This window comes from Oryx dammah, unplaced genomic scaffold (genome assembly GCF_014754425.2).
Source record: "Oryx dammah isolate SB20612 unplaced genomic scaffold, SCBI_Odam_1.1 HiC_scaffold_23, whole genome shotgun sequence".
In the NCBI taxonomy this organism is placed as follows: Eukaryota; Metazoa; Chordata; class Mammalia; order Artiodactyla; family Bovidae; genus Oryx; species Oryx dammah.
This window is the reverse complement of record NW_024070207.1, coordinates 74,497,206-74,522,696: the sequence shown is the minus strand read 5'-3', so window position 1 is coordinate 74,522,696 and position 25,491 is coordinate 74,497,206. Positions and strand designations below refer to the sequence as shown.

The window sequence follows — 25,491 nt, the reverse complement described above, 5'->3', positions numbered from 1 at the left end:
TTACATTCAGTATCATAAAAATTGTTATCAATAAGGATCACAGCCAGAGCTGAGAAGTAGCAGAGCTAGGACTAAAAGTCAGGTCTTTAAGATCCCTAGCTTGTCACTCTTCCCACTCACCGTACCGCAGAACCTGTATGCTCTGGAGTCCTAACACGGCCATCAGGCCACTCTTTGGGGTTTTCCTTCCATTCACCTCACCATGGCCTGAGCATACCCATCATCACCCCTGTCCCTACCTTCTCCTTTGAGCTCCTTGTCCCAGCCCTCCCTTTGGCCACTGCTGGGCTCCAAGGCAGGCTTGTGTCTGTTGGCTTCCAGAGGAGAGCAGACCTGGCCTGAGGAGGCTACTTCTCTCAGGCCCATTTCCTTTCTGTCAGAGACAATTTTCTCTGGATCTCAGGGTGGGGCCAAGCTCCTTCAAGGCATTTCCTGCCCAGAAGTGTATATTTGGCCTCAGCAAGAGGAAAGGGAAGTTGGGTTTAGGAAGGGGGGTTGGGATGTAGAAGTGGTGGTACAGGGTCAAAACAGGTGAGCACCAACATTTTGCAGAACAGGAAAGGGAAGCAGGAGATGGTGGATGTCCCTTCTCTTAAGTAAGTTTGTTTGCTCACAGGAGCTTGGGATGGGAGAGCTATGTGCTCCATGAGGCAGAATGCCTCCACCCTCATCCAGAGTTTATCTTCTATTCTCACACCTTTGGTCCTTGGTTCCTGAATGTATGGTTTCTGCCCTGGGGCAAGGTGGGCTGCCAGTCAGCCAGTCTGCTGAGTTGCAGATGCATGCTCAGTTCTGTGGAGAAGGCAATGGCACCCCACTCCAGTACTCTTGCCTGGAAAATCCCATGGTCGGAGGAGCCTGGTGGGCTGCAGTCCATGGGGTCGCGAAGAGTCAGACACGACTGAGCGACTTCACTTTCACTTTTCACTTTCATGCATTGGAGAAGGAAATGGCAACCCACTCCAGTGTTCTTGCCTGGAGAATCCCAGAGATGGGGGAGCCTAGTGGGCTGCCATCTCTGGGGTTGCACAGAGTCGGACACAACTGAAGCGACTTAGCAGCAGGAGCAGCAGCTCAGTTCTGTGTCCTCACTGTGGAGATGCCAGAGAAGGGGGTGAAGCCGAAGGTCTGCACAATGTTTAGTTGGGAAATAGGACTTCCTATCTAGGTGTGGCCAGAACATGCAGTAGCCCACACCACATAGCACTGGGGAGAGTGAGATACAAAGGACCCAATTGCTGGTGCTCCAGTGGAATGGGGGACACAGTTATGTGCTGTTAAGAAGGTAATGGAAATATTTGGGAGGGGCACTTAATTTAACTGGGTGGTAGGGGGTTGATGAGAGATCAGGGAACGAAGCCTTCATGGGATAGGGTGTCTGACCTCCCTCGTGATAAATAATAGGAATTTGCAGCTTCAGATCAGGCTGGGTCTTGAGTGTGGAGGTGGAAATCAGTTTGATGTCTGCCCCAGCTGTGGGCAATGGGAAGCCCATTAGCTTGCAGACTAGGAGAGTGGCCAGGTCAGAGCTGGGCTCTTGGGAGAAGAAGCTGGCAGGATGACCTGTTGAAAGGACAGCCTGGAGGCTGGGAACTTGCAGGGTGGAAATAATCCAGGCATGAGAACCTGGAGCACGACTGGGCATGGGAAATCGTGACTGTTGGATGGAAAAATGGATAGAAGTTGGTGGCTAAATACATGAGCAGAGAGAGGACCGACCAGCCTGCCTGGAGGTTTAAGCCTTAATGTTTGATGCCTTTGGAGGCCAGAAATCAGGAGAGCTGAACTCAAAGGGAAAGATGGGTTTGTTCTTGGTCCCTATTGAGGGTTCTTTCTTGACTCTCCCCGAAGAGAGCGTGTAAGAGGAGGCTCCCCTCTCTACCGATCACATATACTTCTGTTCTGGGTCTAGATTTTGGTGAGTGGCCATTGAAAGATAGGGAAACTGCCACTTAGATGGAGGTACTGGCTTGCCCAAGGTCATTTGACAGGTTCCTAGTGGAGCTAAGATCAGAATGTAGTTCTCCTGACTTTGGATCCAGTACTCTGTTTACCCATACCACAGTGGAGGGCAGTTCCATCTGCCCCATACCAGTTAGGCTGGCATCTCTTGCTTCCAGGCTGGGAACTGGAAGTGATGGAGTAGCACGTGGATTATTAAAACACCTCTTTCCTTGTCTCCCATGACCTTGTCAGAGCACCTGGGATGGGGTAGGGGACAGGATCCCCTGAGGGCAAGAAAGCTAATGGAGCCTCTGTGGTAGAGGAGGTGACAGCTTTGACCTTCACTTTCACAAGGAAGCCCAGTGCCAGGCAAAATGTCAGCTGTCTGCTTTGGCTCTGCTGCATCAAGTGCTTGCCTAGAAGACCACAGACTGGGCCACCTCTGGACCCAAATTCTCAAGCAGCCCCAGCAGGCCAGAAGTCTGGCTTAGCCACAGGGCCCTCCTGGCCCTCCTCCACTTATGGCTGCAGCTTGGGCTACAGCTTTGTGTATGTATGTGGAGACAGAGCACAGTTGGAAGTTCCTTGTATCACTTCCATATTTATAAAAACTCCAAAAATAAGAACTGTTACCTTCCCTGGCTGACCCTGAAAGGGGTCCACAGTGTCCAGAGATAAGGGACGTACAGTGAACTTTGCGTTCATTCTTCACCTCACTTCTCAGGACATCCCCAAGGTGGGCTGGGGCTGCCTGGAGGAGCATGACGCCCCCAGGTAAGGTGGGGAGAAGCTGCTGTTCCTCGTCTCTTACACTTCAGGTCTGGAGCCCAGCTTCCTTTTATTATGGGAGGTGTCCTGTGCCGTTATAGGATGTTTAGTAGCATCCCTGGGCTCTACTCGGTAGATACTAGCAGCATCGTTCCCCAGTTGTGATGACCAAAAATGTCTCCCAACATTGCCCAAGGTCTCCTGTGATGGGTGAGGGGTTAAATTGTCTCTGGTTGAGAATCCTTGTGGCCCCATGGCCATGGCATGGACATGGAGAGTTAGAGAAGGAGGGCCACACCTGTGAACCTGCCACTGGCCGGCAAGTAGATTTTGTGGCTTCATTTTGTTGCCACCCAAACCAGGGCTCACATCCAAACAGGTGCAGCAGGGGCCCCGAGTTCTGCCCAGCCACCAGAGGCCAGTCAGTGTCTAGCACTATCAAGCTCGGCCGCTTGACATCAGCAGTCCTTGCTGCGGCACCCCTCCTGCAACGGTTGGAATGTAGGATAAGAGCTATTTTGGTCTCAGTCTCCCTTTCCCCCTCCCCTGGAAGAACCTAGTTAGAGTTGTGATTCCAGCTAAGAGCAGGAGAGACAACCAGTACACCTGACCTCCCAGTGGACAGAGCATGGTAGACCCCGGCATGTCCACTGTAAGATCAGGAGGGGAAGTCTTGACAGTCCTGGCATCCACGACAACTCTTAGTCTTGGCCCTTGTGAAGGCCCTTCTCCATCAGTCTCCCAGAGAGAGAGGTGCATATCTGGGTGGTCACCTGTTGCAGCACCTTTGCTAGGGTCAGAACAAATCCCACAGACCCCTTTGTCCAAATTCAAATGAAGTACTGCCTCGGGACTGAGTGGACACATTTCTCATGGCCAAAGCCCCTTAGTGTAATCTTATGGGAGAGTGGAAGGAGCAGGTCACAAGCACTTGGGGTCAGCTGAGATCCGAGCCCTCTGCTGGAAGGCCACCACCTCCTCAAGTGAGGTCCCTCTCTAGGAGTAGGGGTAGGCCGAAGAACTGAAAGCTGCATCAACCAAGAGAAATGATCTGAGAAGCTCTTTGCCAGGACTTGGCATTTCCCAGGTGCAACAGCAAGACGAGTGGTCGGTGGCCCCTCTGCCTACCTTGGCAACAAGCTTGGCCTCACAGAGTCCACCCTGGAAACTTGAGTTGTCACATAGATACTGGGGAACTTGGGTTGTCTCATAGACAGCAGCCTCCCAGGGCTTTCTTCACCCCTCTGAACATTGGCTCTTTCCCCTAGGCTCACTGGAGGTAGGAAACACCATGCTGAAACAAACCTTGTTTTGGAGATACCCATCCTGCATTCACCCTGGAGAAGGAAATGGCAATCCACTCCAGTATTCTTGCCTGGAGAATTTCATGGACAAAGGAACCTGGTGGGCTACAGTCTATAGGGTCGCAAAGAGTCGGACATGACTGACTGACTATCATTCATCCTGCATTGAGGGCCACGGGGGAGATGCCCTTCCAAATAGGCAGCTAAGGAAGAGAAACGAAACCAAGTTTGTTGAAAGCTGCCTCATGGAATAAGTCAGCTAACTGAATAAATTGCCTTCACAGACACCCGCAGATGTCTATCACATGCATTCACATCACTGTTCATTGGCCCCAAAGAGAGCATGAGCCAGTGATGAGAACACGCCTGAGTGTAGCCTCTGGATAGAATCTTCCTGAAGACCTATGCTGTGGCTTTTTATCAGGTTATATCTGTTTTGGGCAGCTGTTCTCGATCCTGGGTGTGCTTTCAAATCACCTGGAGAGCTCTCAAAAACAAAACAAAACTAATTATATCCCCAGAGAGTCTGATTTAATTGGTCATGATTTAATTGGGCCCTGGCACTGGCATTTTCAAGTTCCCCAGATTATAATGTGTAGCCCAAATCGAGAGGGGACTGCTCTGGTAGTAACAAGAACACTTTGATCTGGCCCACGGTGACATCTACCCCTTTCTAGTCCTAGGCCCTGGATGTTGCCCAGTCCTGAGGCCTGAGCCAGATTTTGGGTTGGGAGGGAGCAGGCTGAACCAGGACTTGGGCAGCAACTATCTCACAGCCCACAGGGTAACCAAAGGCATAAAGGCATAAAGGGCTTGAGTTCCCTGACAGTGGTGTGAAGAGGGGTGACTGGTGACTGAGCTCTGGCAGCTTAGTTGCTGATTGTCTATTCTTCTCCTAGCTCACTTTCTCACTTCTTTATACCTAGGACACAATCTGAACTGAACTTTAAAGACTCTGTGGATACAAAGTTCAAGTTGTCTTAATAAAAGCAGCCCTCTCTGATGATAACTTTCATACAGCCTCTCAAATCAGACAGAACCCAGCCAGATGCACACAGTAACCTCAGAGGTAGGCAGTAAAGTTGTTAGTCCCCAAATTGTAGATTTGGAAACCAAAGCTTAGAGAGTAAAGCAAGTTGCATATGGTGATTTAGGCAGCAAGTGGGAGAGTCAGCTTGATTGGACAAAGCTTTTTCTCCAACTCAGTTATCATCTTTGGGTGTTATTGTATTTCCTCAGTGGGAAATAGTGCTGCCTTTTTCCTAAGTATATAAACTCTTCCCTTGTTCATGTAGAGTTTCTCTAAAACAGAAGCCCTGCTTTTCTCTTCATTGTATCCTTCTCTGTATAGAAAAATGTGCTGTGCTAAGAGGATCCCTGGATGTGGCCTGTGGAAGTGTAGGTGTAGATACTGTCATTTACCCCTGAGACAGTACACTTGCTGCTCCGCTATTTCTTCTTTGTCGTTCCCTCTGGGAGACTAAGGCATGATTGACTCTGGAGCATTCTAGTATGTCCTCTCCCCCAACCCTTGAGGGGATTGGCTGGGCCCCTCCCCAGGGAATCTCGGCTTAAATCTTAGTGGAATCCAGCCTGTGCCAGCTGGATGCTGTCCCTGACCTGTCCTGGCATATTACCCTAGTCTTGGCCAGCAAAATGGCCTGCAGAACGTAGTAGTTAAAACTGTTGGAATTTGCGCATCTGGACACAGGCAGGACCAGGGGCCACAGACATTCCTCCATCACTCGTCTCAGCCTGCCCAGTGTCACTCTTCCTGCCAGGCACATAAGACAATCCTTGGTCTGGGCTCCCTGGGCCCCAGCCCCAGGGAGACTGACTACTGGGGATGGGTGGTCACTCCTGGCCCCAGCCTGGACAGGCTACGATTGGTGGGAAGGACAAAGCAAAGCACCTTAGCTCAGCCCTTAATCACTAAGACAAAAGTCCCTGACCACTCCATCTGGGAGGGAGCCTCAGGGCCTCTCAAGTCTCTGTGAGGTGGTCTATTATCAGGAGCCAATGTCCCTGACATCCTGCCAGGTAATAAGCCATTACATTCTTTAGATTCCTGCTAGGAGGTGCTGCTGAGGATTCATTCAGACCCTGCTTCTAACTCCTTGGCTGCTTTGTCTTTTGGAATTATTGTGGCCTCTTTGATAATTCTGCCTCCTACTTTCACTTCCTTGAGCCATCTAGTTCTAATTCTGACAGAGATATAGATGCAGCCATTATCCAGGCCCAGAAAAGAATACTAGTTGGGTCTTTTTCTCCCATTTTCTCTTTTTCCTTGGGACCCTTCTGTCAGTGTTGGGTAGGAACTCTCTGCTGAATGCTCAGTACAATGTGCCAGTGCTTTTTATCCCTGGTATTTTATTTAATGTTCTCAGTAGCTATTAGTGGTGGATTCTATTTTTGTCATTTTACAGAAAAGAATATTGAGTCATAGAGAGGTTAAACAACTTGCCCAAAGTTAGAGAATTAGCTAGTCAGACTGCTTAGTCAGAGAGCAAGTGACTGACCAGGATTTGAACTCAGACTTGTCACCCCACTAGATCAGAAGGGCAGAAAAAAGTTTGGGGACCTGGAGTTGGTTCCTTTGAATCTAAGCCCTTTCTTTATGTGGCATCTGAAGGCAGGTGCCATAATGCAATGGAAAGAGCACAGGACATGGAATTAAAAGATGGTAGTAATTTCAGTTGTGACACTTAATTCTGTGTGATTTGGTAAAGTCCTTTGGGCCATTTTCAGTATGTCTATACTGTAGCTTTTAAAAAATACTGATTTGGAGAGTCTTACCACAGATCAATTAAATCAGCCTCTGGGGATGGGGCTCCCAGGGATTGGTATTTTTACAAAGCTTCCTAGTTGATTCTAATGTGCGAAAATCCCTGAGCTAGCTGATGTGTGCCAGTGCTTCCCAAACTCTAATGTGCATGCAGATCACTCAAGGACTTAACTTAAATGTAGATTCTGTTTCAGAAAGTCTGGGATTCTGCCTTTCTAACAAGTTCCAAGGTGAAGCCGATGCCACTAGTCCAATGATCACACTTTGAATAGCAGGAAACTAGAGGCCTCTAAGGGCTTCCTTGGTAGCTCAGCTGGTAAAGAATCTGCTTGCAATGTAGGAGACCCTAGTTCAATTCCTGGGTTAGGAAGATCCTCTGGAGAAGGGCTAGGCTACCCACTCCAGTATTCTTGGGCTTCCCAATGTTGGGAGACCTGGGTTCAATCCCAGGGTTGGGAAAATCCCCAGGAGGATGGCAACCCACTCTAGTATTCTTGCCTGGAGAATCCCCATGTACAGAGGAGCCTGGCAGGCTACAGTCCATGGGATCGCAAAGAGTTGGATGAGACTGAGCGACTAAGCACAGCACAGCACGGAGGGCTCTATGTATGAATGAAAAGCCTTGGCACCCACCTGAGTGAGCTGGTTCCCTTCCCACCAACCCTGACCAGGGCTACTGCCAAGCACTAGGGGAGTGGGCAGCCTTCCCCTCTCACATGGGTCTTTGTGACTCAGGTGAAAGGTGCAGATGTGTAGATCAGGACTTCATTTCTGCCGTCTTCCACCTCCTCCAGGCTCAGGAAGGGCATCTGGATGCATCTCCCTCTGCTGCCTCCTCCTTATTCTCCCTCTAGCCATGAGTGACCAGGGGCTACAATGGTCTTCGAGTGTGTGTTCCTGACATGCAGACCTGATCCTGAAGGGTGGTCCCCCTGCCTGGGGTGGCCTTTTCCCGGGGGGCTGGTAGGAGCAAGAGACAGGGAAGTGGCTGTGGCAGCTGACTCAGCAGTCCTACCAGCAAAACCATGTCCGTCAAATGTGGCCTGGGCTGGAGTGAAGTTCCTTAGGGCTGTTCTCACTGTGTCCCCAGATCACCAGTGACCTAGAGATCCAGATCCTTTCCTAGTCTAGCATTGCCCCCTGCCAGAGGGGCTGAGGTACTGCTAGCTGGGCTCTGTGGGAGCAAACACTTTCCAGTAGCTCTCTGAGGTCCTCGTGATTCCTAGATCTCTGTCGTAGGTTAGAAGATTATGGTGACGTAAAACACGTGTGCACACAGATGCAGGTGTGGGTACAGACTGAGGTGCCTGAGGAGGAGTGTATCCAGGTGCATGGTCCCACACTGATCTATGTGGATCATGGACATGAGCAAACTTGGCTACAGTTACTTGCGGAGACAGATACTGGGATGGCAGCAACCAATGCACACACTCTCAGAAATGCAGTGTTCATCCCCACCCCTTCCCTGTTGGCCCATTAAGCCCTCAGGGGCTCCAGAGGCTGCAGAGCCTTTTCTTCTGTGCAACAACTCCTCATTAGTGACCCTTGGGGAGCCTATATTTTTCCGACCAACTTCCACCTTCCCGCATTCTTCCTTCCCTTGTTTACCCACCTAGCATCTCTGAAATACATTTGCGTCCTTTACCTTATGATTCCTGGCTGCCAGAATCTCATCTTGGATTTTGCTGTGGGAGAGCACTGGGGAGAGAGCTCTTCCTGTCTTGGAAAATCCTCGCCAGTTTCCTTGGAGGCTCCTGGTTATAGTCTGTAAGGAAGTGGAAGAAATGTGGGAGCAGGAATCCACGGGCAGAGCAGCTCTGCAGAGGCAGCAGCTTCTCTGTGGCCCCAACATCAATGACAGCTCCTATGGTCCCAGCCCCACTGCTCCCTGGCACCATGGGTGGGGAACTGGGCAGTCCCAGGGTTCTGCTGCAGATACTCAACCTGCCATGGCCAGGAGGGCCTCCACTGTGGCTTTAGGCCACCTGCAAGTCTCCACTGAGGCTAGCAGGGGTACCCCACCGTGTGCTAGGCACTCCCAGGGCAGAATTGGGAGGCTAACCCAGCCATTGCCCTCCAAGACTCCCATAAGCCAGCACTGTCAGCTGGACAGTCAGCATTGGGTTGTGCCACAAAGAGGCCAAGCCATGGGGGAGGGCCAGAGCAGTCCGGGGAAGCCCCACGGGGATGGAGGCATCTTCACCTGGACCTTGGTGATGGGGGAGGAAGAGCTGCTTTGTTAGAAGGGGTCAGAACCTTGAGCAGGAATCACACTGAGCTTGGACTCTGGCCTCTGCACTACTGCCTTATTGGGTGAGACTTATAGATGAGCCCTTCCTTTCTGAACCTGTTTGGATATGTGTAAAATGAGCATATTAAAATCCACACAGCTTATAGTGCTTGTTAAATGAAATTTGTTATCAGAATGCTGGGGAATATTAGGTATGATGATGGAAAACAGAATAATGCTGTTGAACATTTTGTATGCCTAGCTGGACCTGGGCTGTGGAAGGGGGTACCTCCCCGGTGGTAGGGGAAGGAGTGGATGAAGACACAGTGGTGGTTTCTTCCCCTGCAGTATTCCTTGACCCCAGATGTTCCTTGGAGTTGTTGCTGGTGGTGGTCCTGTTCTTGGGCAGAGAATATAGTGTGAGAGAGGTGTCCCACCACATCCAGGGAGTAGGGTTTGGCGAGCAGAGAGGAAATCCTAGCTGTGACATGGAGTGAATGTGCTAGCCCCTTTGTGCTTCTGTTGTCATTTCCAGGTCACCAGAGCTATAGGTACCTCCCTACTGGAGGTTCAAGGGTGCATACCCAGGGTGGCTTGCCACCAGCACCTGCTAACCTTCTTCCTCTGCCTATCTCTCTTCCTCTCATCTGTTTTAGAAGCTGAGGCCAAAAAAGCATGCAGGTGGCTCCGAGCAACAGGATTCCCTAAGTATGCTCAGCTTTTTGAAGGTAAGGTCACTCAGTGGTTCCCCCTGCCCCACCCAAGTTGCCTTATCCCTCCATTTTTCAGTTGGAACATGGGACCCATAAGATTTTTTTCTCCCACCATATAAGAAGCTGTTTATCCTGGCCTGCTCCCATAGTTACAACCTCTGTCCTGTCTTTTCTCCTGCCTGCTCATCAGCTCTCACAAGTTCTGGGGTCTCCCATATGTTAAAGCGCCTTGTCTCAAGCAGGGCCGCTGCACTGCACAGCTCCCAACAACGGTATTTATGTAGACGTAACATGGAGGGTGCACTCTAGCAGCCCTGCTTTCACCTCCCCTCCCAGTGGCCTTATTTCTCTGCTTTCCTTCATTTTTCTGTTTTTCTCTAGGGTTGTTCATACTTGCTGTTTCCATTCTTTCCGCATCCCCACTTGTACCTTCGCTTCATCCCCACCTCGCTAACAAAACAGTCCTTGTCAAGTTCACCAGGGACCTGCATGTGGTCAAATTCAGTGGTCCCTTCTCAGACCTGACTTAATCTCTCAGTAGCATTCAGTGCAGTTGGCCCCTCCAGCTCCTGGACTGCCCTCTTCTCCCGGCTTTCTGGCAGCCACTCTCAGTCTCCTTCGCCGGCTCAGCTTCTTCTAACTGCTCCTCATTGTTAGAGTGTCCCAGGGCTCTGTCCTAGCCCTTCTTCTCTCTGGACATTTATCTCTGAGGAGGTCCTTTTCTGAGCACCATGTATATTCTGATGACTCCCCAATGTCTCTCTTGTCCAGACCTTAGGCCCAAACTCCAGATTCATCTCTTCAACTCTAAATTCAGTATCTTTGCTCAGCTGTCTGACAGACGTCTCAGATGTTACCACCTGATGGCGCCACCACCACTTAAGCCCCACATCCTGGCATCATCCTCTGGTTTTCTTTTCCTTTGTGCCTGTATCTAACCCTTCAGCAAGACCCTGCTCCCTCCAGACTATATCTTGAGTCAATCCACTTCATACCACCTTAACTGTCGCATTAGTGTGACCTGCTTGCCCAGCCTAGTGCTACAGCCTCCTTTCTACACTCCGTCCGCTACTCTGATGTTCAGCAGCTAGAGTGACCCAGGGAGTGCAGGCCTGACCACAGTACACCTCACTCCACTCTGTCACTCACTCCTCCGTGGGCTTCATGGCACACCCAAAATGAAGTGAGCGGCAATGCTTTGTTCTGACCGACAAAACTGCATCACCCAGCTTCCACGTGCTTCTCTCCGCTTTGCTCACTACTCTCTGGGCTTCTTTCTACCACTTGCTCACACCAGACTCTCGCCCTCCTTGGAGCCTTAGTTTTGGTCCTGCTGGAGACCTTTTCACAGACTCTTTGCCCAGTTGGCCCCTTCTTGCTCTTCAGGGCTCAGCTCAGAAGTTACTGCCTCTCTTTACCCTGTCACCCTGGCTCATGTCTTTGCTAGCATTTGTAACAGCATAGTTTGTTTCTCTCACATACTGTTCACCATCTGTTGCCCCTGTGAGAGCACAAACTCCATGAAAGCTTGGATCGTTTTTGTCTTATTCACTGTTGTGTCCCCAGTGCCTAGCAGAAAGTTGGTGTTCAATTAACATGAGTAAATGAGTTCATGGGCTTGTTTTACCAGTAGGCAGAGAGGTGTGAGATTTTGCAGGTATTCTCTCCTCTTCCTCCACTCCTTCCTCTTCCCCTTTCCCTTCTCAAACCCCAGGGAGCAGGTGGTCTTGCTCTGAGCAGAAGGGAAAGGGAGCTAATGTTTGACTGCACAGTGTCCTTGTTCTTTTCCTGGTGCCCCTGGGTCCCCTGTCTTGAGCAGCCTCCCACATGGACCTGCCTCACTGACTGATGGGTCCTCTTGTCCAGCTCGACCTTTCTGTCTTCTCCTTGATCTTCCCCCATGGCCAACCATGAGCTCCCCGGGTCCCTGCCTCACTGCAGCCTTTCTTCTCCTCCTCAGCTCTTGCCTGCCTAGCTCCCTGCTGCCTGGGCCCCCTTCTTCTCACTGCAGGGTCCCTGGCACTGAGTTTCTAACCTGCTGCTCTCGACTCATCTCTGCTTTTCTCTGCCATACAGAAGGTTTGTTTCCTGTGGATATTGGCTCTGTGAAGAAGGACCACAGTTTTCTGGACGAGGACTCTTTGGGGGCCCTGTGCAGGTAGGGGGTCTAAGGGCTAGGCCTGGGAGGTCATGGGCCTGGCTTGGGGCTTCCTTATAGGAAAAAAACCATCCTTGCCCCCTCCCCGACAGAGTAACCTGCCTATTAACAAAGCTCATCTGCTGCTCTCCTGCTCTTCACTCTTCCCTCTGTCTCTGTGCCTGTGATATCCTCACCGCCCACCCCCAGGCACTAGAAAGCCAAGGTCTTTGGCCTTTTTTTCCCCTTCAGTTAGAGCCTCCAAACACTCCTCTAATTTGTCCCCCTCTACTTTTTGAGGCCAAACTACAACTTCTTGGATCCATCCTTCTAACTGGCCTTCCTGTCTTCCATCTCTGCATTCCCATCCTTGCTCTGATCCAACTCCACAAGAGCCACCAGAGTCAGCTTCCCAGTGAGTGCTCCTCTGCTTGAAATATGTCACTGTCTGCAGAAAGAAGTCTAAAGCTTTTTTAGCACGACACCTGAGGCCTTTTGCAACATGGCTCTGACCAGCCTTATCAGTCTCAGTCCTCCCCTCACACATGCGCTGGTCTGTTTACTGACCATTTCCCTCTCTACCTTGTCACAGGCTTTGGTTGAAAACTGGGATAGGAGTCTCTGTCTCTCTGTCGATCCAAATCCCATTTCTGTTCTCCAGAAAGACTTCTCTCTGACTGCACCCCCCTGCCTTCAGGAAAGTTGCTCGTCCCACCCTCTGTGTGCCCTCTATGCCTTCTGTCTGCTCTGTTCTTGAATGTGTCCCATCTCTGTAGTGGTTGTTTTTATTTTTTGTCTCACATCTGTAAGTTCCTAGAAGACAAGAGCCCATAATATCTAAAGCATCATGTCTAGCACTGAAACCTTCATGAACACGGGGACTTGGGAGATGTTTTGATGTCTTGAGCACGTGAAGCAGTGGACGGCATCTTCCTAATGTCTAGGCTAGTCCCTGCAGGCTCAGTGGCTTGTGACCCTTGGATGAACCCTGCTTTGTATTACTTGCAGGAGGCTGATGACCTTGAACAGTTGTGCCTCGATGAAACTGGAGGTTCATTTTCAATGCAAGCAGGTGAGTTAGGGCAAGGATAGGGTCTGTGGTCTTGTGGCACCATGGGGAACCCAGAACATACATAAACCACTTATAAAACTAGTTCCAGTGTCCTAGGAGTCTGGGCTGTCCAGGGTGTTGCCTTGCTCTAGCCTGGGAGTAGGATGTAGGGGGCTTTATGAAGCTGCTGGGTTTCCGCTAGCCTGGTCTCAAAGTCGGGGTATGAGAAAAAGTACCCTGACCCATAGCATCACTCAGCCTTATCAGCCCACCACTCCCTCCTGGATTTTCTAATAACTTGACCTAGTGATGGCCATCCCTCAGGGAAGTCCATCTGCCTACATGCCTTCTCTGTGATGGCAAAAACTCCTTGACTTGGGGGCAGAGACAGAATAATGTGATGGAAAATCATGGCCTATATGATCTTAGAAGATCTTAGAAGTCAGGATGTCCAATCTCACTTCACGAAGTCTTACCACACTAAGCCTCATTTTCTCCAGCATTAATACCCTCCAAAAACCTTTCTGACTCTGCTAGTCTGGGCTTGCAGAAACTAAGATAGCTCTGGGTCTGCATGTAGCCCTGGAAGGTGGGGAAATGAACCTATCCTTCCCTGGGGTCAGACTTTATGGGTTTTTCTCTGGAGCTTTTTCCACCAGAGACCTGCCATCAACAAGTCGCCAGGGGAACAGGAGACCTTGGGCTCCTAGCCCCAGCTCTGCACTGACTTTTCGGTGACTTTGGACAAACCTCTTCCCCTCTCTAGTCCTCAGCTTCCCCACTTTGCAAAGTAGAAAACTAGAAAATGTAAAATATCCTTTCTAGCTCTGGCATTCTGGGATTCTTATCTAAGACTATAGCCTCAAGACTCACTGGGAGGCTGCTGAGGACAAGATGTCAGGATGCTTGGATTCCAGCCCGACTTTGTCACTCACTTGAAAGTGAAATTGTTAGTCCCTCAGTCATGTCTGATTCTTTGCAACCCCATGGACTATAGCCCTTCAGGCTCCTCTGTCCATGGGATTCTCCAGGCAAGAATACTGGAGTGGGTTGCCATGCCCTTCTCCAGAGGATCTTCCTGTGACATTGTATGACCTTGGGCAAGCAGCTTCTCATTTGTTTGGGTTTCCCTGTCTGTAAAATGGGTAGGGATTTGATTGATCAGATGACCACTACCCTCCATCCAGGCTTTCTCCATGACTCCTGGCTTCTTCCAGCACTCCCAGAGTGCTGAGGAGTGCCTCCCACTCTGAGGATGTGTTCTCAGTCAGAGAGCAGGGCCCTTTGCCCCCAAGTCCCCAAAGAGTTTGGAGGCAGAGAGTGGAGCCCAAGAAAGGGCTTGTGGACTGGCTACCTGTGACTCTACCCTGTGATGCCCTTCTCAGAATGAAGACTCAGAGGAGGAAGAGCACTGTACCATCAGCAACCACTGGACCTTTGAGCGAGAAAGTAAGCAGTGGTCTCGCATGGGGTCCTCTGACTTGTTGGCCCCACCAAGCCCTGGCCTGCCGGTGACCTCTAGCTGTGAGAGTGTCCTCACTGAGCTTAGTGCCACCTCCCTGCCTGCCATCACCGTGAGCCTACCACCTAAGCCAGCGGATCTGCCCTTGCTAGGCCATTCTTCCAGCCCAAGTCACTGGCCCTTCCTCAGTCCCACTCGGGGCCAGGAGGGCCCCCAGGACAAAACCAAGAAGCACCGTTCCCAGAGCTTCCTCAAGCACCTTGAGTCTCTGAGGCGGAAGGAAAAGGGTGGAGGCCGGCAAACAGATCTGGAGCACAGCTCAGTCACCTCAGAAAAGGTTGCCAAAGCCTTTTCTTTCCGAAGTCGCCATGGCTTCCTCTATCGGGCCAAGAACCAGGCGGCCACTTCAGCCAGTGGCAGTGGCGCTGAGACTCAGAGGGCCTGGGAGGCCTGGCCTGTGGCCATGTTCCAGCATCCTCCGCGGGCACACCAGGGTGATTGCCTGGTGCATGTGCCCAGAGACCACAAACCAGGCACATTCCCTCGCTCCTTGTCCATTGAGAGCCTGTGCCCAGAGGATGGACACCGCCTGGCAGATTGGCAGCCAGGTAGGCACTGGGGCTGTGAAGGGCGCCGGGGCTCCTGTGGCTCCACAGGCAGCCACGCCAGCATCTATGACAACATGCCGGAGCCGTGTCCAGCTGAGCCTGTACTGGCTGGGGCCGAGGCTGAAGAGGAGGAGGAGGAAGGTGAGGACAGCTACACTCACCTGGATGACATCCTCCAGCACGTGTGGGGGTTGCAGCAGCGGGTGGAGCTCTGGTCTCAGGCCATGTGCCCAGACCTGGGGCCTCGAGATAAGGAAGAAGAAGAGGAGGAGGAAGTAGAGGAGGAGGCCACTTCAACAGTAGAAATAGCCACCGATGGAGTGGAAGGCCAGACCAGTGAGGCTCGGACCCAGGGAGAGGCTCCAGCCCTCAGGGAGTCCCTAGCCCTGGGCCAGGTGGATGTGCAACTTGGAGTCCTGGCTCAGCCTCAGACCCCTGCCAAGGCTGAGTTCCTGGCACAGTCAGAGACTGGGGCCCTGGGCTTTGCCCAGGATCATGAGGAGGAGACACATTCAGGGGGGGAACCAACCTCTTCCTCCAGCCTGTCTGTGGAAGAAGGACACGTTTCCGACACTGTGGCCTCCTCCAGTGAGCTGGATAGTAGCGGGAACTCCATGAACGAGGCTGAGGCTACAGGGTCCCCGACTGGACTCCAGACATCAGTATCCCGTGAGCGACGAGATTCAGGTGTCGGGGCCTCACTTACCAGACCCTGCAGGTGGGAGTTCAGGGTAAGGGTGGGGCAGGGCTTCTGTGGCCTCTCTCCTTCTCCCTTCTCCCTTTCCCTCCTCCTCTCGTCTCTTCCCTTACCCCTTTTCTCCCCTCCCTTCTTTATCCACTCTCCATATTCCCCCTTCCCACTGCCAATTTTTTAGTCACAAGGCGCAGGGGCAAGTTCTTAGGGGCTGAGTGATTGCCTGCCAGCAGTCAGTCCCAGAAGAGAAAAAGAAAGTACGGGACTCAGGAATCTAGAATGTAAGCTTTAGGACCTGCCTCTGCTACGGCCTGTGCAAACTGTAGCTCCTTTTGGGTTTTAGGTAGCCCATGTGTAAATCAAGGGTGTTGCAGATGGTCTCTGATCCCCAGCTTCACTATTCTGGGTTTCTCAGAGCAGCCCCTCCCCTGCAGTCTTGAATGGAAGAGGGGCTCGTACTGTTTGCTGGCACTAGATAGGCCTGATCTCTGTACCACCCTCCCTGACAACATCTTTGCCTTTGGGCAGCCCTGGAATCTAAGCTTCCTCCACCCTGGAGCCCCACAGCAGTGCTGACAGTGGTCCCATCTCTTTGTATATTTTTTCTTTGGTGGGGGGAGGAAAAGGACCAGGAGAACACAACTTTTCCTAAGGTTTGCTGAAAGCTGCTCCTCCAGCCTTCTCTATCCCCTTGCCCCTCACTAGAAAGCTCCGTTGGCACAGCTTTCAGAACTCTCACCGGCCCAGCCTCAACTCGGAGTCGCTGGAGATCAACCGGCAGTTTGCCAGCCAGATACACCTCCTGCACAAGGGCTCACTGCTGCGGCTCACCACTTTCATGGAGAAGTACACCATCCCCCACAAACAGGGCTGGGTCTGGTGAGTCCTCCTGGGCCAGAATGGGCACTGAGCTGCTTATCCAGGTCTTAGATCCCTCCCTGCCCCACTCCAGGGTCCTGGGAGGGTCACCCTCAGAAAGTGGGTCAGGCAGGCAGTGGCCCAGTGGGATGTGCTGGGAAACTGGAGAGGCCAACATGACTCCAGGTGCCTTATTTTTTTTTTAATATCAGTTTTATTTATTTGTTTACTTTACAATATTGTATTGGTTTTGCCATACATTGACATGTATCCACCATGGGTGTACATGTGTTCCCCATCCTGAACCCCCCTCCCACCTCCCTCCCCATCCTATCCCTCTGGGTCATCCCAGTGAACCAGCCCCGAGCACCCTGTATCATGCATCAAATCTGGACTGGTGATTCATTTCACATATGATAATTTACATGTTTCAATGCCATTTTCCCAAATCATCCCACCTTTGCCCTCTCCCACAGAGTCCAAAAGACTGTTCTGTACATCTGTGTCTCTTTTGCTGTCTTGCATACAGGGTTATCATTACCATCTTTCTAAATTCCACATATATGCATTAGTATACTGTATTGGTGTTTTTCTTTCTGGCTTACTTCACTCTGTATAATATGCTCCAGTTTTATCCACCTCATTAGAACTGATTCAAATGTATTCTTTTTAATGGCTGAGTAATACTCCATTGTGTATATGTACCACAGCTTTCTTATCCATTTGTCTGCTGGTGGGCATCTAGGTTGCTTCCATGTCCTGGCTATTATAAACAGTGCTGCGATGAACATTGGGGTACACGTGTCTCGTTCAATTCTGGTTTCTTCGGTATGTATGCCCAGCAGTGGGATTGCTGGGTCATAAGGCAGTTCTATTTCCAGTTTTTTAAGGAATTTCCACACTGTTCTCCATAGTGGCTGTACTAGTTTGCATTCCCACCAACAGTGTAAGAGGGTTCCCTTTTCTCCACACCCTCTCCAGCATTTATTGCTTGTAGACTTTTGGATCGCAGCCATTCTGACTGGTGTGAAATGGTACCTCATTGTGGTTTTGATTTGCATTTCTCTGGTAATGAGTGATGTTGAGCATCTTTTCGTATGTTTGTTAGCCATTCCAGGTGCCTTATGTATGTCTGTGGGAGATGCACGTGGGATTTACATGAGTGTGTGCCATGAATGAGGAGGGGGTGAAGGGGGACCCCAGGCCCCCCAGCTATACCTCTTCTATCCCAATTTCCATGCTGCCACCAAGGAGATTGTCCTGAAATGCAGCTTTGGTGGTCCTTTTCCTGACAAAACCCTCCTGTGTCAATAAGGTCCAGTTTCCTTCCCATCATGATCCTTTCACATTTCAACCCTGCCTCATCTGTCAGGGTCTTTACTCTACCACACCCAGACAACAGCACCATTCAGGCCAGCAGACCAGTCAGCCTTCTCTGAATGTAGAATCTGGTTCCTGCCTCTTTACCTTTGGCCATGCTCTTCTCTCTGCCTGGAATGTCTTTTTTCCCCATTTCTCCCCTGGGACAATGCCTACCTATCCCTCAAGAACTGGCTGAATTTCTACCTTCCCTCTGAAGCCTTCCCTGACCTGCTAGGTACAGTTACAATCCCTTGTGGGTCTCCCTTAAGTTCTTGGCTCACTTCTGGCCATGTGTATTGTCACTGCCTGTCAATGCAGTCGTCTCCTTGACCAGACTGAGAGCTCCCTGTGTTCCTCTGGGACTCCCTAGGACTGGGCCTAGAGTGGGTGCTCAATGAATGTTGACTCTGGGCAGATGGCGTGTTTCTTATCCCACCTGAGTCCCCAAGACTAGAGACAGTCTCCAAGCTGTGTCTGGGCCTACCCTGTCTCCATTCCTGATCTTTTGTCTCTGCCTTGAATAGGTCAGTCCCCAAGTTCATGAAGAGGAACAAGACACCTGACTACCGGGGCCAGCAGGTATTTGGGGTGCCACCCCTCATTCATGTGCAGCGCACAGGCCAGCCACTGCCCCAGAGCATTCAGCAAGCCATGCGCTACCTGCGTAGCCAGTGCCTGGACCAGGTGAGGCCTTCCAGGGAGCATGAGGAGAGATGGCAATGGGAAAGAAGTGCAAGGCTGAGGGATCGGGGGAGGGGAGCCACTCTGGCCTTCCCCGTGGGTCAGGCTGGCCCAACAGAGACTTTTCCTATACTCATGAAGGCCAAAGAAGGATGGACCCAAGCTCCCTTTCACCTGGCTCTGTGCCAGCTTTTTCTCACCCAAGTGCAGTAGCCCCCATCTACCAGAAGCCTGCCTTAGCCTAGGACCTTGTTTTCCTACTCATCTCCCCTAAGGCCATCTCTCTCCTTGGACCCAAAGCTATAAAAACCCATGTCTTTGGTTTTTCCACTTCTCTCCTACCCTGCCTAGCAGGAAGCTTGCCAGGCTTGGAGGCCTCTGGGGTGGCCTACACTCCTGACACCCAGTCTATGGCTGGCCTCACAGTCTCCTTGCCTCCCCTCCATGGGCCAGGTGGGCATCTTCCGCAAGTCTGGGGTGAAGTCCAGGATCCAGAACCTGCGTCAAATGAATGAGACCTCCCCTGACAATGTCTGCTATGACGGCCAGTCAGCCTATGATGTGGCTGACTTACTGAAGCAGTATTTCCGGGACCTGCCTGAGCCCATCTTCACCAGCAAGCTTACTACTACTTTCCTGCAGATCTACCAGCGTGAGTCACCCACCTATCCCCAGTAACTTGCCAGGTTCTCAGCCTTCCTGAATCCTAGGGTTTTTAGAAGATAAACCTTGTGGAGGCAAGTATAGCCATGCCCATGAGCTCAGTGAAAAGATTTTCTATGCCGAGTTGTAAGGTTGTTAAAGACCACATTCTATTCCCCAAACCCTTTATATGGAAGGATAGACTGAGGCCCTGAAGAAAGGCAGGGACTTCCATAAGGGTACACTTCACATAGAGCTGGGCTTGATCTAGCACCCAGAGTCCACCTTCCTCACCAATTTCACTTTGGGACTGCTGTGCCTTCTGCATTCCTGGAATGCAGAGGCTCTTGGGGAATAAGGAAGCCCTTCTGTCATGCCTTCCTCACAGTCCTCCCCAAGGATCACTGGTTGGCAGCCACACAAGCCGCCACCTTGCTGCTCCCTGATGAGAACCGAGAGGTACTACAGACCCTGCTCTATTTCCTAAGTGACATTGCCTCTGCTGAGGAGAACCAGATGACAGCCGGTAACTTGGCAGTGTGCCTGGCACCTTCTATCTTCCACCTCAACATCTCCAAGAAGGATAACCGCTCACCCAGGTGAAACAGGGCAGGGCATGGCAGGGAGGGTTCGGGGCTCATTGGCTTTTTGGCCCTGGTTGGCTGGCATGGCAGTTCCCAGGCATCACCACAAGGGGTCAGTCTGACTCTTCAGGGGCCTGGGGCTAGTTGGATGCTGTGAAGCAGGGGCTTGGAAAGGGCTGCTGCTGCTGCTGCTAAGGCGCTTCAGTCGTATCCGACTCTGTGCGACCCCATAGACGGCAGCCCACCAGGCTCCGCCGTCCCTGGGATTCTCCAGGCAAGAACACTGGAGTGGGTTGCCATTTCCTTCTCCAATTCATGAAAGTGAAAAGTGAAAGTGAAGTCACTGAGTCATGTCCAACTCTCAGCGACCCCATGGACTGCAGCCCACCAGGCTCCTCCATCCATGGGATTTTCTAGGCAAGAGTACTGGAGTGGGGTGCCATTGCCTTCTCCGTGGAAAGGGCAACAGATAGTTTTGTGTTCAGGACTGGCAAGTGGGCTTCTGGGGAGCTTGTCTTGTGCCCTTGTGCCATCCTCTCTTCCTGGCCCTTCCCTCCAGGATCAAGAGCAAACGCAGCCTAGTTGGCCGGCCAGGCCCTAGGGACTTGAGTGAGAACATGGCTGCCACCCAGGGCTTATCATACATGATCAGCGACTGCAAGAAACTTTTCCAGGTGAGTCACTCTAGGCCATGGTGCCTACTTCCCAGACCCAGTAGAACCAAGATACCTGAACTTTGCACCCTAAATCAGGGATAGGGCCGATCTTGACCACATATGCCTCAATCTCCTACTTTTAGCTCTTCCCCTGCAGTTTTTCATCTACCACCCCGCAGCAGCCAGACCTCTGCTCCCTTAAAGTGAACCTGGCAGACCCCACAGGCTCTAGGACTGGAGGTCCCTGACCCTCTGCCACTCCCCATGGCCCCCAACCCAGTCTGTGTATGCCCTCCCAGGTGCCCCAAGACATGGTGCTGCAACTGTGTGGCTCCTACAGTGCGGCTGAACTCAGCCCTCCGGGCCCAGCCCTGGCCGAACTGCGGCAGGCCCGGGCTGCTGGTGTAAGCCTGAGCCTCTATATGGAAGAGAGCATCCAGGAGCTGCTGCACAATGCTGCTGAGCGCTTCAAGGGCTGGATGAGCATGCCAGGGCCCCAGCACACGGAGCTGGCTTGCAAGAAGGTGAGGACCGTGCTGCCCAGGCTGGCCATGGGACCAGGGGAGGGGGGCAGAGCACAGGCTGTGTGCAAGGATCCCCAAGGAAGGAGCTGCCCTGCCTCTCATTGTGCTTCTGCTTGAAGAATGGAGAATGGCAGGCAGCAGAGCAAGCGCCATAAGAAAGTGAGAAGCAAACGAGACCAGGGCTCCGTCTTAGTGAGCACCTGCTGACATTACCTTCCTGAAGGCCTGCTCCAGACAGGTCACGACTTTTAGAGCCTCACTCCCATCCCTCCCTGCACTGCAGTCATGCTGAGCTCCTTACATTTCCACCTTTGTGCTTCTTACCACTGCTGTCCTTCTGCCAGGATGGACCTGCCCCAAGCATTATATTTCCCCAGCCATTTTCAGCCCCAACTTGATATGCCCCCTCCTCCATTCAAAGGCTCCAGTCATGCCCCAGGCTGGAGGTTACTTCTCTCTGTCCTTCTTGACATGAGCCATGTTCCTTCTCCAATTCTGATTATAAGTAAGGCCACAAGTCCGAGGTTTGCCATGGTCATAGTAAAAACCCCCTCACAGGATCAGGGTAAGAGGCTTGTACAGGGCCTGGCACATGCAAAAGGCACCAGGAGTGGCAGCTTTTGTTGCTTTGCACGTGCTCTGCTTTCCATGCTAAGTGGGGGAGTTCATTGAGGATGACCATCATCTTCGGTTCCAGAAATTCTAAGCACTATGCTCATTGCTTGGTAGAGCCTAGTAGGCCTTGGAGAATATGTGTCCTATCATCTTTTTGTGCTCTTGAGCAGGCAGAGGAGCAGAAATCTGGAAAGGAGAAAGAGGACAGGAAACATAGGGCTGGTCTGTCTGGATCTGGCAGGGGTTAGCGGAGTAGCCCTGCAGCCTTCCCTTGTTGGGGGCTGGAGTGAGGGCAGGCCGGTGCCCAGGGGTGGAGTGGGAGTTCTCCAGGCCTGACAGCTGCCCCTGTCCCCACTCTTGTTGCTCACAGGTGCCAGATGGGCACCCACTGCGCGTGTGGAAGGCATCCACAGAAGTGGCAGCCCCTCCAGCCGTGGTGCTACACCGTGTCCTGCGGGAGAGGGCCCTCTGGGATGAGGATCTTCTGCGGGCCCAGGTGTTGGAAGCCCTGATGCCGGGTGTGGAGCTGTACCACTATGTCACTGACAGCATGGCACCCCATCCCTGCCGTGACTTTGTGGTGCTCCGGTGAGGGGCTTGAGCTGTCACTCTTCTGTGCTTGGGGGACTGGGGAGGTGGGGAGGAAACCAGTGCCAGGAAGCTGAATGTGTGCATCCCTTCCCCACAGGATGTGGCGCTCTGACCTGCCCCGTGGGGGTTGCCTCCTCGTGTCTCAGTCCCTGGATCCTGAGCAGCCTGTGCCGGAGTCGGGGGTGCGGGCTTTGATGCTCACGTCTCAGTACCTCATGGAACCCTGTGGCCTGGGCCGCTCCCGGCTCACTCACATCTGCCGTGCTGACCTCAGGTACAAAGCCCCCTCAGCCCTGGTGTCCCCCCGACCCCACCCCATGCCCCTGATCCTAGGAGGCAAGTCCTGTCTTCCTTGTCCCTAGTAGGGGCTCAAGGGAAGAACCCACAACTCATGCCTTCCTGCTTCTACCTCCTCAGGGGCCGTTCTCCTGACTGGTACAACAAAGTCTTCGGACACCTGTGCGCCATGGAGGTGGCAAAGATCCGGGATTCCTTCCCGACCATGCAGGCAGCTGGCCCTGAGACAAAGTTGTGAGCCTCAGCCTGATCCCAGAGTGCCACTGCCCAGGCCCCCTGGCACGAAGGCAGTGATGGGGGGATGAGAGCAGAGAGCCCCCAGATGGATGCTGCTCCTAAGGGTAGAGGCAAGGCCATGCAGTCAGTCCTCCTTACTTCCTGAAGTTCCTCCATATGTACAAGGGAGGAAAAGAGAATTTCAGTGTCTGGTCTCCATTCCACCTCCACCCCTGAACCTGTGTTCTGCCCTTCTGAGAGAAAGGAGTCATTTTTAGAGCAAGAAAACAGCTACTGCCCTCTGGGTCCATGGAGCGACCAGTCAGTCTAAAGTCTCAGCTCTCCTGCCTGTGGGTTGAGGAGGCAGAGAGCCCTAGCTCTCTGCTATTCCAAGAGGTTAAGTCATCCTGTTTGCTGCTAGGGTCCTTTTGAGGTTGGACAGGAGGTTCTGGTCTTGCCTTTGGGCCCAGCATTGATCCTGAACTGGCTTTTGCAGAGAAATTGAACTGGAGTGGACAGGCACGGGGCAGAGCACAGCACAGCCCGAACCACCATGAGCTGTTTGATTTGTGTAAATAAGATGCTGATTTTTATGAGGCTGATTTAAGGAGGGGGCAATGATGGGTCCCAGTAGGTGATATGACGATTTGGGATAGCTTGGGATGTGAGAGTGGGGAGAACCTTCCTTCATCAGATCTCAAGAGACCAATGAACCAGTCTTCCCTGACTTGGGCTCCATACTTTATCTGCTACTCTCTAAGGTCCCATGTAGCCATTGGCCATGCACTGCCATGGCTAGCGAGTAAACAGACACCGCACAGGCTGAATAAAAGCAGATGGTGGCGAGGAGACACTATCTGTGTTTGTATCACTTTTTCTGCTCTTCTTGCCTGTGGTAGCAGGCTGATATGACAGCCCCTTCCTCCAGCAGAGACCTGGCCCCTGGTTCAAGCAGCCAGCCCATCAGATGGAAGGGCTTAGTGTCATCTCAGCCCACTGGGACTTGATCCAAACCTGACCTATCCCACCTACCAGTCATGTTGGTTCACATGCAAAGTCAAATGCCAGACACCAACTGGTGCTTTGTTATTTTTGGCTGAATAAACAGGAGTGGGATGGGTTCCAGCCAACCAGTTGTAATGTTTAAACCTATTTTATTTGTACCTATAAATACTGTACAGTCAGTATTTTATCAATATTAAAAATGTTTATGTACATATAGATAAATATATATATTATACAGACACATCTATCTATCTATATATATATATATATATATATACACATATTCTATCATGAGTGTACCATAATTTGTGGGTAGGGGCTGAGGTCTAGCAAGCCTTGGGGGGGCAGGGCACTTAAGATGCAACAGGGGAAGTGGAGAGCACAGTCCGTGTGATACCCCCCAGTGCAACAATAAAGCATTCCTAGAGATGCACTCTATCTGTGTGGTTGTCTTTGTGGAGATGATTGGCCAGGGACAAGGGACAAGTTACAATGCGGGTTCAGTTCAACCTCAGGTTCAGATGTTGTGAACATTAACACAGGACACCAGGGGAAGCCACAGGAGAAATGGGGAAAGGCCTCAGTCTTTCTCTTTGGGAGTTGATTGGGGCTGGGGGGAGGTAGGATTCCAAGAAGCCAGGGCTTCAGTAGAAGCCACAAACCCTATTCCCTGACTTGACCAGGTCCCCTATCTGAGCAGCTCCCAAGCATGACCTCATGCATACTAATGATAGCCCTATGGAGGGATGCCTTCGGCTATGCTGTCCTTTCTTCCTCTGTTGCGCACAGCTCAAGCTGATGGATAAAGGGTTATGACCCAGTCTCAGGAAGCGTGGGGACCCTGTTCTACCCACAGGACATGTCTTAGTGCCTCAGGGCAGCCCCTGATTTGGCTCCAGTGACCAGCAAAGAGAGGCTTCCTCATATTGACTTCCTGTAGGAAGCACTTTTTTGGTCACATTGCTGTAGCCATAAAATTCCCAAGCTCTGAGGGGCAGCTGGAGAGAGTATAGGCTTTCCAACCAGTCTATTTGTACCCTCTGAGTACTGTTGAGCAGCCTGGAGTAAACAAGTCCTGCTCGCTCTCTTTCTGTCTCTCTCTCTCTGTCTCTCTCTTGGAACCTCGGCTTCCTCTTGGGCCAAACAGGCCAGTGATCACCTCGTCACAAGTCTGGCTCAACGTGGCCCATCCCAATCTGTACCTTTTCCCCGCCTGAACAGATCAGGGTACTTGTCAAGTCCCTTTCTCTGTCACCTTCTTCCAATCTCTTCTGGGTTCAGCCATACATACATGTCATTGGCCTTTCCTCACTGCTGCTGCCTGGGGGTCTTGGCTAGACCTGGAAGAGAGTGGAGCAGAGGGCCTCTTAGCCCCTTGACTTTAGGAAAACAATGAAGGCAACCTATGTATGATGGTAGGATAGGAGATCACTCAAGCAGCTCTGGTGTTAGGCCAGACTGGTGTAAAGCCCAAGCCAGTAGTTTTCCAGGCAGGCAGCTAGGGGACCTTCTGGCACAGTGATGCCCCACTTAGTCATGGAAGGAGGCCATGGTGATGGTAACAGAGAATGAGGTTGAGCATGCTGTTCATGGGTGGCATGAAATTGACCTCCCAGGTGATGGCCACTAGGAGACAGAAAAGGGTTACAGAGGAGGCTCTTAGAAGGGCCAGAGAATTCTTCTAGTCTTTCAGCTCTGGACTTTGAGGCCCTGGACCAGTTGCCTGGTGTGGCTTCTCCATGTTTGTCTTTCTGAGAGAGGTAC

General features: G+C 51.8%; 1 protein-coding gene across 3 annotated transcripts in view; it reads left to right on the top strand.

Moving 5' to 3' along the window:
• Window positions 1–24,163, top strand: part of STARD8 (StAR related lipid transfer domain containing 8) — a 78,420-nt gene extending 54,257 nt beyond the window's left edge. Inside the window, exons 3-15 of one of the 3 annotated variants that reach the window (XM_040265754.1) lie at window positions 9,688–9,759; window positions 11,821–11,902; window positions 12,890–12,953; window positions 14,318–15,720; window positions 16,402–16,575; window positions 18,441–18,495; window positions 19,051–19,249; window positions 19,628–19,838; window positions 20,383–20,497; window positions 20,779–21,003; window positions 21,989–22,206; window positions 22,307–22,483; window positions 22,627–24,163. In XM_040265754.1, the coding sequence (XP_040121688.1) occupies window positions 9,688–9,759; window positions 11,821–11,902; window positions 12,890–12,953; window positions 14,318–15,720; window positions 16,402–16,575; window positions 18,441–18,495; window positions 19,051–19,249; window positions 19,628–19,838; window positions 20,383–20,497; window positions 20,779–21,003; window positions 21,989–22,206; window positions 22,307–22,483; window positions 22,627–22,744 (3,113 nt within the window). In that variant the 3' untranslated portion in view covers window positions 22,745–24,163. Of the gene's footprint in view, window positions 1–9,687; window positions 9,760–11,820; window positions 11,903–12,889; window positions 12,954–14,317; window positions 15,721–16,401; window positions 16,576–18,440; window positions 18,601–19,050; window positions 19,250–19,627; window positions 19,839–20,382; window positions 20,498–20,778; window positions 21,004–21,988; window positions 22,207–22,306; window positions 22,484–22,626 lie in introns of all 3 variants that reach the window. The other 2 variants (XM_040265753.1, XM_040265755.1) reach the window with 2 other exon arrangements.
• Window positions 24,164–25,491: the final 1,328 nt, after the last annotated feature.